General features: G+C 37.3%; 1 protein-coding gene across 7 annotated transcripts in view; it reads right to left on the bottom strand.

Annotated features, from left to right (window-relative positions):
• Positions 1-332: 332 nt before the first annotated feature.
• The window catches only part of aff4 (AF4/FMR2 family, member 4), a 32,699-nt gene continuing 19,728 nt past the window's right edge, over positions 333-13,303 (bottom strand). For 6 of the 7 annotated variants that reach the window (XM_015349493.2, XM_015349495.2, XM_015349492.2 and 3 more), the window contains 15 exons: positions 12,016-12,036; positions 11,818-11,872; positions 11,688-11,722; positions 11,273-11,447; positions 9,986-10,855; positions 9,791-9,876; positions 9,390-9,633; positions 8,916-9,019; positions 8,358-8,421; positions 7,858-7,994; positions 7,544-7,615; positions 7,308-7,401; positions 7,012-7,055; positions 5,108-5,325; positions 333-4,826 (listed from right to left, as the gene is read on the bottom strand). In XM_015349493.2, the coding sequence (XP_015204979.2) occupies positions 4,699-4,826; positions 5,108-5,325; positions 7,012-7,055; positions 7,308-7,401; positions 7,544-7,615; positions 7,858-7,994; positions 8,358-8,421; positions 8,916-9,019; positions 9,390-9,633; positions 9,791-9,876; positions 9,986-10,855; positions 11,273-11,447; positions 11,688-11,722; positions 11,818-11,872; positions 12,016-12,036 (2,347 nt within the window). In that variant the 3' untranslated portion in view covers positions 333-4,698. The remainder of the gene's footprint in view (positions 4,827-5,107; positions 5,326-7,011; positions 7,056-7,307; positions 7,402-7,543; positions 7,616-7,857; positions 7,995-8,357; positions 8,422-8,915; positions 9,020-9,389; positions 9,634-9,790; positions 9,877-9,985; positions 10,856-11,272; positions 11,448-11,687; positions 11,723-11,817; positions 11,873-12,015; positions 12,037-13,303) is intronic. The other variant, XM_015349491.2, reaches the window with a different exon arrangement.

Genomic DNA, 13,303 nt, shown 5'->3' with positions numbered 1-13,303 from the left:
TAACTAGAAGGGAAGATGCATCCACAATATAAGCATTGCCATTTTTAGTGTTGCAAATATTTCCATGAGGTGTGAATGTGGACCACTGACGCAAGATAAGTCATTTATCATATGCGTCTCTTATAGTGACCTTAATTTTTCTAACCACAATTTAGAGGTTTTATAGATAATGACAAAACTCAAATCACAATTGATTCATTGCTGGAACACAAAATTGCTTTTGTTGTATATGTTTTGCCTTTTTGTTCCCTTTCACCCAAATGAAAAGTCACTGAAAGAATTACTCTAGCCTACACATTGAGTTTTTTTTATTAAACATAAGAACAAGTGGATCCCAAGAATTATAAAGTTTATTAATACAGAAAATCTACTCGAGTTATTGAACTTACAGGAGGTTACAGTTCTAGCATTTTACAAAGCATTTGTCTGATGTTATAAAGCTGAATTCTTTACATATTAAAACGTGGTAACCTTTTACCAAATATTTAAGTTGTGCTATTGTATTAAAAAATACACAAAATGTGAGATACAGACATTCTAAAACTTTACTGTATAGTTTTTTCAATACAACAAAATACAAAGAATATACATGACTCAGAAAACTTAATTACAAGTTCTATAATACTCAGTTCACAATTTTTAAATTACATTTTCAATATAGTTTTATTGAATATGAATCCAAGAGTACCTCTGTTGAAACATATTGCATTCATAATATATAATTTTATATATTTTTTAAAATAATCCACAGTTTCCACTCTGCATTTGTTAAGCTGCTGCTGATGGCAGCTTTTAAGACAGTTATGAAAGAGCGAACAACAAACGTCAATAAACTTCAATACACCTAAAACGCACTGACATAATCGCACCCAATGCCTGTTCCCGACTTGTTTGCAACGGTGACGTTCCGCAAACTTTGAACATGAAAATGATATGGCAGACTCTGCACATCACATTTTCCCACTCTTCCAGTTGGTAAAACTGTGACAGATATCCATTAAATGGATTCGCAAACTGTTTATCTACAAAATATCACAGATATACACCTTTTTCAGTGTTCAGAGACAACATAACACTGAATAAGGAACATACAGAAAATAAAGACTTAAAAAACTATTAAAGAAGTTGTGTTTCATGTTTATGCACACACACAAACTTTAAAATGACCCACACAGAACAGAATTGTGACTGCAAATAAGTGTACATATGTGTTTTGACTAGAATTTACATGTATTCTGAATAGAAATGCTGAGTAGAATTACAAATTGATCTTAAAAGAAATATATACATTATATACACTTTTTAAATAAAAACATGCAAGTATAATAAGGTCATTTCATTTTTCTGTGGGATTTCAAAGTGTTTTACTACCCTGGTTTTCATATATAGGTAAGAAAAGAAAAAAGTTGTGTATCTTAAAGCACAAAGCCCTGACATGAGGGCTATAAAAACGAGCAACAAGTTTTCTTTCTTAGAACTCATTATCTTAATAAGATATGGGGAAAATAAATACTTTTTAGAGTGATTGTAAATGAAAACTTAAAAATAAAATGTTTAATATAAACCATTTTATCAGTTTCATGCGCTTGGGCCAGCTTTCACAAGTGTAAGATAGATCTACACTGAAATAGCTTTGCCAGTGTGTATAGAGTTACAGAGGAGAGGGCACAATGTTAAATAGCAGCCTTGCAAATTGAACGATTCAATTAAGAACATCCATAGATATACCTAATTGTAATGATAGTTGGTGGGTTTACAACTGAATTGTAAATAATTTAATTAAAATCAAACAGAATCACTGAAATGTTCTGTAGAAAAGCTGCATAATTATTTCTCCTATCCCTACAAACCCTTAGAAGAATAATAGGAACCCCAAAAACAAAGGGTGTCAGTGACCAAAGTGGAAATGTTCTGTGCAAGCCACAGCAGATTAAGAACAAACGTTTTAAACTTTTGTGAAACATTTGGGTGACCAAAACAACCATTTCTAAACCAAGCAATAAAAAAAAAAATTAGAACAGTGAAACTGAAAAGGCATATCTAAAATCTTTCAACCTGTTTCATCAATATATTGCATCAATTCCAATGTGCGATAAGGTTTTATCAAATGCTATTTTTACACAATTTGTACGCATAAACTGCACTAACTCCTTCAGTTTAGGATCCATCTTCTACAACCAATTTTAAGATCTCAAAAAACTTGAAATGTTACAAGGAAAATACTTTTATATTCAAGCAAACTTTTTAAAACCTCTTTTCTTTAAACTCTTTCATAAGTACCATATTAATATCCAACAAAATATCACTTAATAGAGAAACATCAGCTGTTTCTGGGTCTCTCAACAGATGCATAACTGTACACGTCTGATTTGAGTTGACCGAGGTTGAGCTGTCCGGTTTGCACACCTGAGATGCGTTAAGGGATATTTTAGCTTGCGGTTTTAAATTCATTTTCAAAAAGCATTGGATTTGTTAGTGACGGACATGGAACAAAAAATGTGTCTTGAAAAGACCAAACCTGCAGTCTGGCAATCATTTGCTGTTACAGACTAAGTGAAAAACGTTGGTGTGGTTTGATTCAGTTACGACCGAAACTCCCCAAGGTTTTTGAAAAACCAGGAGGGCTAAAATGAAGCAACTTTGGCTCCTATGACATTAATTGTCAAATCAAGTACGGTAACTACACACTGTATGGACACCAATAATTACAAATGTCTTAATCTTTGCAAAAGTTGCACAAACCTTTAGAAGGTCTGTAAGCCCTTGACCTCATGAACCTGTGCAGTCACTTGATTACACTGGAGCTGCAGTTAAAATATAAACATTTTACAATTTACTTGTCTTACAAAGTCTTAATTTCATGTCCCTTTGTTGACATTTGTAGCAAAATAGTATTTACTAGATCATATTTCAGTCATTTATATATTTTATTCCAAAAACATGACTACTGTCTTTGGTGTAGACTCACATTAGAATTAAAGGTGTCCAACATTCAGAAGACACTGCTGTCCTTTTAATACTTTATTGTTTGGTAAGGAATTGGTCCACCCCTTAGGGTTTGGCCAGCAGCTGGGTCTAACTGGTGTCTAATAACTACATTAAGATCCCAGTACATCTTGATTCCTCTGCACTGGAATGACCATCTATTGCTTCCATTTCTTAGAATAATCTGAAAACTGTGGGTGACTCTGTATAATCTATGTTTATATTAGATTTTCCGAATATTACGATCCTACTTGAAGAATGGGAAGAACACACATTTCTTTTATAATATTAAAGCGCAAAAAATCCTTTAGTAATATTTATCTTGGTTCTTGATACTATATTGCTGAAAACAAATAAATATCGATTGGCTTCCCACACCATGATATTAAACTCCATTTAGAATTTCACGGCAAATTTTGGCAGAACAACTCAGATAAGACAGTAGAGATACAAAGTGACAAGATGTATTCCAGGGCATTCTGACAAATGAACAATTAAGTTAAAGGTTAAATAGGTAGTTAATAATGAAGATTTTGGTGGCACATCTAGCCACATTGTAAGATTCTGGAAAAGAAAAAGTAAATGTGTACATGGCTGTAGTTTTAGTACTTAAACAGCATTATGTACAATGATACTGTGCACACAAAAGAGTATACATAAACAGATCCATCAACTAATGGGCCATTCTCCTTCCAGTATATTAAATACAAGGCACCAAAACAACAGATATGCAAAGAAAGACGAAATATTAGTTAAAGCACCTTTGGTTAAAAGAGGTACTTTGGTTAAAATAGAAATTCAGAAGCAGCTCTTAAAAGTTTATAATGCATATGATGTGGGCCAATTTACTTATTAATTTTAATTAGAAATTTAATCCCATGGAGTTAAATAAGTGATGGGCATCAGAATGAAACATGCTAAACAAAACTGCTTACCCTGCATTAGCTTCATAGACTGCGATATAAATATTAACTATTATAATCTTATTGCCTTTCCTGTGAAAACAAAACAAACACTCAAATGATACCAAGATCTTATGTTATACTATTCTTTAAAACCACTAAGCAGCTTTTACAAATGATCTCAGACAGACCAAAAGTCTTACCAAAGTCTGAATGCGCCTATTCTTGTAATACTCTTTAAAGGAATTTAGCTTTTTAAAAATAATTTACTATAACATTTGATACATCTAACCACTACAATTATACACTCATAAGAGGTTCCTTAATTATGATTACTACAGATGTTAAAGGACCACAACAGATGACATATTACACAAAAATATTTTTAAAAGAAAGGAAATTATAGCTGTTACCAAAGATATTTCACTATTTTTTTTTACACAAAATACACTTTTGATAAAAATTGCATTTGGGACAATATCCCATTAAAACAAATTTAAGCAGAAATCTGCATACACCCTGTCAGAATAAAATCATCTTTACAGGATACCCAAGTGAAAAAATGGCTTAAGCCAACAAAAAGATGGCTTTTCATTTACAGACCCCAAAAGCAACTGACAGACAAGAGTGCAGAAAGAATTCTTAAATATAAAGTTGTTTTTTGTATAGGAAGGATTTGCCCTTTTGTAACTTCTTATAGCCTTCTATTTTTTTTGGCAAAATCTGATATAAAATGGACACAGTGTTATGGATACATCTGAGGCAGTTAAGCTTATATGAAAAAAACATCAACAAGTCCCGATTCCAGCCTCTATGGTATAAGCTTGGCATCTAGTCGAAGCCAGTGCAAGCCCTGTCGAGTATAACGAACCAAGTCCGTCATAGTGCTGGTATTGAAGATCAGGGGGGTCATCACCTTATCCAGCTCGGTGAAAAAATCTGAAATAGGGGACACTTAGAATGAGAACACAGACAAAGCAACACTCAAGTACACAGGTACTTCCCAACACCTTAATCTGTGGTTTCTCAAGGTACAGATTTTTACACACACACATGCGCGCATTAGAAAACCAAAACTCTGTTTCTCTCAGATTAAAGACGGAATACTCTTGCTGATTGAGATTATATATAAAAATATCTGCACTTAAAGACTGCTTATTGGTTTGGAATTTATATGAGAATGTATACACTATACACTATAAGACTGTTAATTGAAATACCTTTCTGTTCTTTAGAAAGTTGCTCAGCTTGGTCCCAGACCTCTGTGGCGTAGAGGAAATTAGAGGTGACCTGGACGTAGCTCGCAGCCATCTGATGAATCCTCTGAGGGATGGTGACGGAAGAGCTGCTGCTGGGATTGGATCCTCCGGACGAGTACCCACCAGCGCTGCCAGGAGAGAGCTTGGGCGACACCGGGGAGGGCATGCCCGCAGCTTTGCTGAACAGGGCAAAAGAAACCTATGTTTGATTCAATTCACATTTGGAAGAGCAATGCACAAAAAGCCATAGCCACCATGCAACCATAAATCTGCTTGCAACAGCTTCAGGGCAAACAAGAAAGGATATTGGCCTGAAAAGAGTAACACGTCAGCTGACACCTGTATGACTGGATGAGAAAATATTCATAACTCATGTTTACGTTTCATAAACGGCACTAATTATACTTTTACAGTGCTGAGAAAATGTTTGTGAACACCCAGGTTGGTCTGTATTCTCATGTATTTTAGACCTAAAAATGTAACTTGATCTTCATGAAGAGCATTAATAAAAGATTAATATAACCCAATGAAAAGTATTACATAAAAACATTAGACCATTTTTATTATTAACAAAAATAAACAAAATGATCCAACAGTAAATTTTCTCACGTGAATAAGTGGCACCTCCTTGATCTGAAATGACTTCAATTAAACATTTCTTTAATCATCAGTCTCTTGCACTTGCTCTTCAGCCCATTCTTCCTTAGAAAACTGCTGACATGTTTGAGCTTCCCTGAATGAAGAGCTTGCTTCAGGTCTCACCATAACATTTCAATGGGGTTTAGGTCCAGATTTGCCAATCCAAGATATGAAATTTCTTCTTTTTCAGTCAAACTTGTGTAGATCTTCTTGTAAGATTAGGATGATTGTCTTGCTGCATGACTCACTTTTGGCTCAATATCAGCTCAGCTAATGGATGTTTCTGTCAACTTGGGCAGTCTGTCCAGGATCTGAACCAGTATCCCCAAACTATGGAATGCCCAACACCATGCTTGATGTCGGGATAAGATTCTTCTGTTGGAAAGCAGTGATTGGTTTTTGCCTCACAAAACATTTCTCATTGTGGACAAAATGTTCAACTTTTTACTGTTCTATACAGAAAACTTTCTTCCACCAGTCTTGTGGATTTTCCAGTTGAAAACTTGAGACAAATGACAATGTTCTTTTTAGACAGCAATAGTTTCTCCTTGGCTATCTCCTCCCATGAAAACCATTCCTAGTCTTTTCCTAAAACCATTCGTTTTTTCCTGATGTTTGAGGCTCTAACAGACATTAGCCACAGTGCGAGAGGCCTGTACTCCCTGGGTCTTTTCTTCATGATGTCCTGGATGATTTTCTGCATTACTCCTGGGCCAATCTTGGCAGGACAACTGGTCCTGATTAGAATCATCATGGTCTCAAAGATTTTCTATGTGTAGACTGACACTGGATGGATGTCAGTCCCCCAGATGTTAAGAACTGGTTTTTATAAAACTTTCTAGACTGATAAGCATGAACTTTTTTTCTGAGATCTTCTCAAACCTGTTTTGACATGTTTCCACTGACCTCCCAGTCAGTGTTTACAATCCAGTCTTTGTTTACATGTTACCTAATATTAAGCATCTGATTCTAACTACCCCTTTAACTGAGCTAAGTAAACGGGGATCACTTATTTCACATAAAATTACTCAATTTTTCCTGCTTTGCAAAACACTGAGTCTAAAAAAACCAAAAGGGTTAATATTCATAATTACAATGTTTATTAAGGCAAAGACTGGTCTTGATAAACCAAGAGTAATATGGCAAAAAAATTTTGGGGGTTCACAAATGTCTTCTCTCATATTGTATATACTGCCAAAGAACTGGTACAAAAAAAAATAACTTACCTTCCCATTCCAGGTGAAGGAGCTTGGGTATTACTTAAGGAATTCTAGGAAAGTAAAATGAAAAAAATTAATACCAACTCCCTTTTCTTACAGAAAAAATGATTTTCATGCCTGAAAATGCATAATTAGGCTTTGAGGTTTTTGTTTCTGAATTAAGCAAAAACTGACGTTACTAAAATCTCTGTCACAGCTTGACAATGTCTGCATTAAAATATTGAAGGTTTCTGTACTGTAATACATGAATTCAGGATCAGTGTTGTCTCTATAGAAAAAAAACTGGGTTAGTGTCAACTAACCTTTAAGTGTTCAGTTAGCGTTTTGGAATATTTTAATGCACTCTCTTTCCTGAGTTTGAAGAGCCTCAGGTACAGAAGTGACTGGCATCTCAGACTGGAGAAAAACACAACATATTTAGAAAGATCAAGTAATTATCTGCATTCGTCACTTAGTGTGCATAGTTTGTTACAATCATATATGTTACAATATCATATTACAAACAGCCCATCCTCCCCCCTACTGAAAAAAAGCCTACCAAAGCACTGCTAAGCGTTTGTCTGCTGACGTAGCATCTGGTGCCATGTAGCTCTTCAGCTTCATAGTGTACCTGTAATTAACAAGATAGAAAAGTTGCACTAACTCTTGTTATATAAAAACAGAGTACATTTTATACCACAAGGGATAAAATAAATTAAGCAGCACCCAGTATCTCAAAAAGATGCAAATTTATCAGCAACTAAAGAATCATCAGTTTAATCTGTGACTAGGCTGCTATTCACACATCAATACAATACACAAAAATCACACACAAAAAAACAAAAATTGTATTTTTCAGGATGGCAAACTTACTTGATCAGTTCCACAGTTTCAGCATACATGGGGAATGGAGACTTTGCTTCCTGGGCACTCTTCTCCAGAGCATTGCCACACTCAATGAAAGACACAACAGCATCCAGGTAGTACACAGCCTTCTCAAATCGGTCCAACTTCAAAGAAAAGAAAATCACAGTTTATATTAGGTATTTCTATACTGGCTCATATTGGATTTGTACTGTTTTCTAATGGAATTTCTAAGAAATAAAAGTTTGACCGTCTATGCAGATTAATAAAAAAATAAAATAAATACAATCTATTGTGCAGATATGTCCAATGACAGCATTTAGATTCAACAAAAACGTATTGTAACCAAGGGCCAAAAAACAAGAATTGATGATATAACAGGAGGACATGGGACAATGTTAGACTGCTGAAAACATCAACGTCAACAAATAAGAAAATAGGAACGTCTAAAAGACAGAAAGCAGCAGATGTTGTGATTTAAACAAGTTACATTGCCTGGATTGGCTTACCAGTGCATCTGCATTGTGCTTGAGCTTCTTGGCTTCTTGTAAGTAATAATCCGCAGAATGGACCCTGAAACAAATTAAGGTTTAAACGAAAAATTATATTAAAACAATTTTTTAATAATACACCTGTAAATGTCGGCCATTTCCAAGCATAAGCTATGATTCATACTCAGGAAGCAGTAACGGTCTGTTGATTGTATACTGTCTTAGTCTTGATTATAACTTTAAAATTATTTGTCCTAAAATCAATGAAAGTAACAGCAGAACACAAATCCACTTTTCTTTAACAGTAACAACATTAACAACAACAATTTACCAATTAAACATTTATTTGAATATTCAAATCACAAACGTCTTCATACCCGGAAAGAAAAAAATCCAAATACAAGTGAATATTCTGTAGAACTGATAGCTGCTTCTACAGAACACAAAATACAGCTATTACTAAACACCTCCCTCCTGACCTTTAAAGTGAGATTTTTGGTTCTGGCAATGTTTCAAAAGACTTCAGATTAGTCATTTCACACGCCGTGCATTACTCACTGGAATGTCTTCTCTTACCTGTCTTCAAATGTGAGTTTTGATCTTCTAGACTTTGAACTCTCCGACGTTGATGTTGGGGCAGGAGGAGCAGGATGGGACTCGGAACTCTTCATAGTTTTTTCCTGATTAAAGAAAAAAAAAACATTTAAAATGGTTACAAGACACCAAACAGTCCTTCGACACTCATGAAAGCTATAATATAGTATATCTTCACTGTTGTTTTGAACATTTCAATTGACATTTAACAGAGAAGGTCAATCTGCAGGTCACAAAGGCCTGACATGTTTTTATTTTAGGCGTATGATGTTCCAGTTCACATTCACCAGCAGAATTGAGTTTTCTTTTCTGAATTTGAATGCACACACAAGCACAGAAGTGGCTATGTAAATATAATGGAGTGTCACCACTGAAAATAAGGGCCTGTAACACAAGGAAGCCGAACGGAAGCTCTGGTGGATTTAGAGAAGCCCCCCAGGACGGTGTGCAGCGAACCTTCTTCTCCTTAGGCCCGGCAGCTTGCTTGTCCTCGTTCTTCCTGTGCTTGGAGGAGGAGCTGTTGCTCTTGCTGCTGCGGCCGCCCTCCTTGCTGCTGCCGGTGCTGCTGGAGATGGAAGTGGAGGACTGGCTCGCCGTCCTCTTACGGCTTTGGTGGTCCGATTTAGGTGCCTTCTGCGCCCCTGTCACAGACGGAGAGGGCACGGGCTCCTTCTCCTTTTCCGACCCCCTTTTGGATGACCTGCGGGCATGCATGTAGGTAAGCGTGCTATTTCTTGTGGTATGCAGGGTTTTGGCAGCTACACTTAACCCAACTTTAAAATACACAATTTAATAGTAGGTAGGTAGACATCAGTAGGTAATTTTATTTAAAACACTGAACAAAACATTTGACTTACTCTTTACTACTGGTCTTGTGGTTGGCAGAGCTCTTCTCTTCCATTTTAGGTTTCTTGGTTTCACTCTTATTGCCATCATCATCATTCTAAGTTAAAAACAAAGTTTAGGATAATTCTTAAAGTTAAAACATATTCGAGTACTACATGAAACAGGAGACACTTGCTGAGTCAAGGTTTCAGAAATCCATTTCTTACCTTGTATTTTCTTTTACCCTTGCTGGAAACTTTCTCACTGGTCTGCTTCGGAAACTCCTTGTTGTCCCGTTCAACAACACTCTCCCTTTCCACTTTAGGTTGGTCCAGCTCTTTGTAAGGTCTTCCTGGGATTCGGGATAGCAAGCTCAAATCAATTTTGACCATCAACACCTGTCTGACAGGATACCGGTCATCTGGGTCACTGAGTGGAGAGAGAAGCTCCTTCTCTTCCATAGGAGAGAAGATACACACAGGAGTCCGGATGCTTTCAGTGTACTTAGGAGTCTGTGAGGAAGAAGGAATACTTTCATTTTCCTCGGAATCGGACGACGACGAATCTGTTTCTACAAACTCCCTGGATTTCTGGGAAGTCTTGCTGGGAGTCTTGTACTTGCGTTTATCAGGAGCAGGCCGAGGGGAAGATTTGGGCTCTTTTTTTATGTTGGGCTTGCGCGAGCCCTTTGTGGCAGCTTTGGGTCGGTTTGGTGGCATCTCCGGAGGGGGTTCGCTCTCCACTTTCAGCCCCCCCTTCGGCTCCTCCACCACGGGCAGCTTCTCCGATTTTTTGGGCTGTTTTTTACCCACCGTCCTCCGCTGGGTCGTGCTGCTCTCGCTCTGTGCCGGGGATTTCTGACGCCCCCGACCACATTCGGAACCTTTCTGGGCACCTCGTGAGTCTCTCCCGGGGGCGGAGGTGCTGGAGTCTTTGGATCCGCCTTGACCCCCATAACCTCTGCCTGTGCTCTGCTCCCTGCTTTCCTTCTTGTACTTGGTAGGGGCGTTACCATCCACTGGCGATGCTGGAGAGAACTTATTCACTTTTTGTAACCAGTTGTCCAGCTGCCACTTATTTGCCGTTGGAGGTTCAGGCTGAAATAAAAAATACGGCAACTAAAGTAATGAAAACTGATTTCTGGATCTACTGACAACTTCTTATTTACTGATCCTAAAGACTGTCTTTACTGATAGATGTAGTTCTGATCTGATCACAAGCCAAGAGTATACACAGCGACTAAATAAAGACAGTACACTGAAAGACTGGGTCTTCCCCTGTGGGAGAATTCTACACTTTATAGTTTTGAAGAGGGCGATGTCACTTCTGTTAAAAGACCTCTGTGGCACAAAGTGCATGTAATGTACACATGCACAACATAAAATCTAGTTTCAGCTAGATATGCTTTTATGCTTTAAAGCACATTGTCTTTAAAACTGCATTTTTTCTTAAAGCCTGCACAAGGAGTAAGAAGTCTCAACAAGAGCACTTTGAAAGGTTCAAAATCTCTTAACTTGAAACCCCACCTCAGGGGACGCGACGCGTGGCGGCTCATTGGCCTCGCTGTCACTGGAGCTGCTCTCGCTCTCAGAGTCGGAGCCGGAGCTGCTCTCCGATCCGCTGTGGCTGCTGGAGTCATCGCGAGAATGGTCTGCTCCTTCATTAGTGTCCTGGGAAGGCTCAGAAGTACTGTGGAGGACACAGTGCGTTAGCGCGATGAAGAATGTTCTAACCTGTCCGCTCTGCAATACGCATACAACCGTCAGCTCAAAAAGCCTGGAGTCCAGAATTTTACTGAAATACAATTCACAGTAGGAGTTTTGCAATTCTCTAGAAACTAATACACACTGATGACTGTCTGTAGCACTTTCATGCAAATGTGGTTCGTTACTAAGCCACAAATCTGATTTCTGATTAAACTGTTCTTACCTTGGAGTAATTCGTGATCCAGGCTTTGCTGGCTCCTATAAAAAGAGACAGTTTGCTTAGTTCACATGAATCCAAGGCTGAACAAGACTAACCTTATATTTATAAGTTATAATTATAATAAATCTCCTACCTGCTCTCCGTCACTGTCTTCACTGCTGCTCAGCTTAAGGTCATCCTCCAACATACTAGAAATGAAAAAACGTGAAGGTAGGTGATTTCATTAAAAGATTTCAAGAGAACCAGTTTTTAAAAGAATACTAACCATAAATCACATACATTAAGTTTACCAATGTGTAAAAACTAATAAACAGAATACTGCAATACTTACTTTGCTTGGTCTCCATCACACCTGAAATGGCAGAAAAAAAAATCACTAAGTAAAGCGGATTAAATGCTAGCTAGATGCTAAATAATACTGTCTATTATGTAGAGTACCACAAATGTTATTTTAAGATAAAAATACTTCATCAAGATAATTTAACAGATGGACATATGCATATACCCCCTTCCTGATTTCCTCTATTGCATATTTGTCACACTGGATGTTTTCAGATCTTTAGACAAAATCTAGTATTAGATAAAGGGAACCTGAGTGAACAAATAATACTTTTTTATTATTATTTAATTGATTTAATAAACAAAGTTATCCAACACCCATATCCCATGTAAAAAAGTAATTGCCTCTCCTCTTACACTTAAAAACTGGCTGTGCTACCGTTAGCTACAATAACAGCAACCAAACGCATCCTATTATTCAATATATTGAATATAATATATTCAATACGAGGAGGAATTTTATCCCACTCTTCCTCACATAACTGCTTTAATTTAGAAACATTGGTAGGTTTTCGAGCATGAACTGCTCGTTTCAGGTTCTGCCACATCTCTTTTGGGTTTAGGTGATGACTTTGATTAGGCCACTCCAAAACTTTAAATTTTGCTACTTTTCAGCCATTCTGATGTGGACCTGCTTTTGTGTTTTGGATCACTGTCTTGCTGCATGATCCAACTATGCTTTAACTTCAGCTCACGGACAGATGACCGGACAATCTCCTTAAGAATTTTCTGATACAGGATAGAATTCATGGTTCCTTCAATTATGGCGAGTCGTCCAGGTCCTGAGGCAGCAAAGAATCCCCACACCATCATCATACCAACAGTCAAGCATGGTGGTGGTAGTATGTTATAACTGTGGAATGCTGTGCTTGCTTTACACCAGACATAATGTGACCTATGTCATCAAAAAGTTCCACTTTTGACTCATCTGTCCATAGGACATTCTCCCAAAAGGCTTGGGGATCATCCAGGTGCTTCTTGGCAAATGAGAGATGAGCATTTATTTCTAACTTTGTTAGGAGTGGTTTCCACCTTGCTACTCTCCCATGAAGCCCATTTTTGCCCAGTCTCTTTCTGATTGTGGTGTCATAAACACTGACCTTAACCAAGGCAAGAGAAGCCTGAATTTCTTTGAATGTTTTTTATGACACTTTGTGACTTCCTGGATTTTACTTTGCGCCTTTGGAGAAATTTTGGCAGGCTGGCCACTTCTGGGAATGATTCACTACTGTTCCAAGTGTTCTCCATTTGGAGATTATGGCTCTCACTGTGGTTCGGTG

Source organism: Lepisosteus oculatus, chromosome 11 (assembly GCF_040954835.1).
Source record: "Lepisosteus oculatus isolate fLepOcu1 chromosome 11, fLepOcu1.hap2, whole genome shotgun sequence".
In the NCBI taxonomy this organism is placed as follows: domain Eukaryota; kingdom Metazoa; phylum Chordata; class Actinopteri; order Semionotiformes; family Lepisosteidae; genus Lepisosteus; species Lepisosteus oculatus.
Note: the sequence above shows the minus strand (reverse complement) of the source record. Positions and strands in the feature narration are given on the sequence as shown.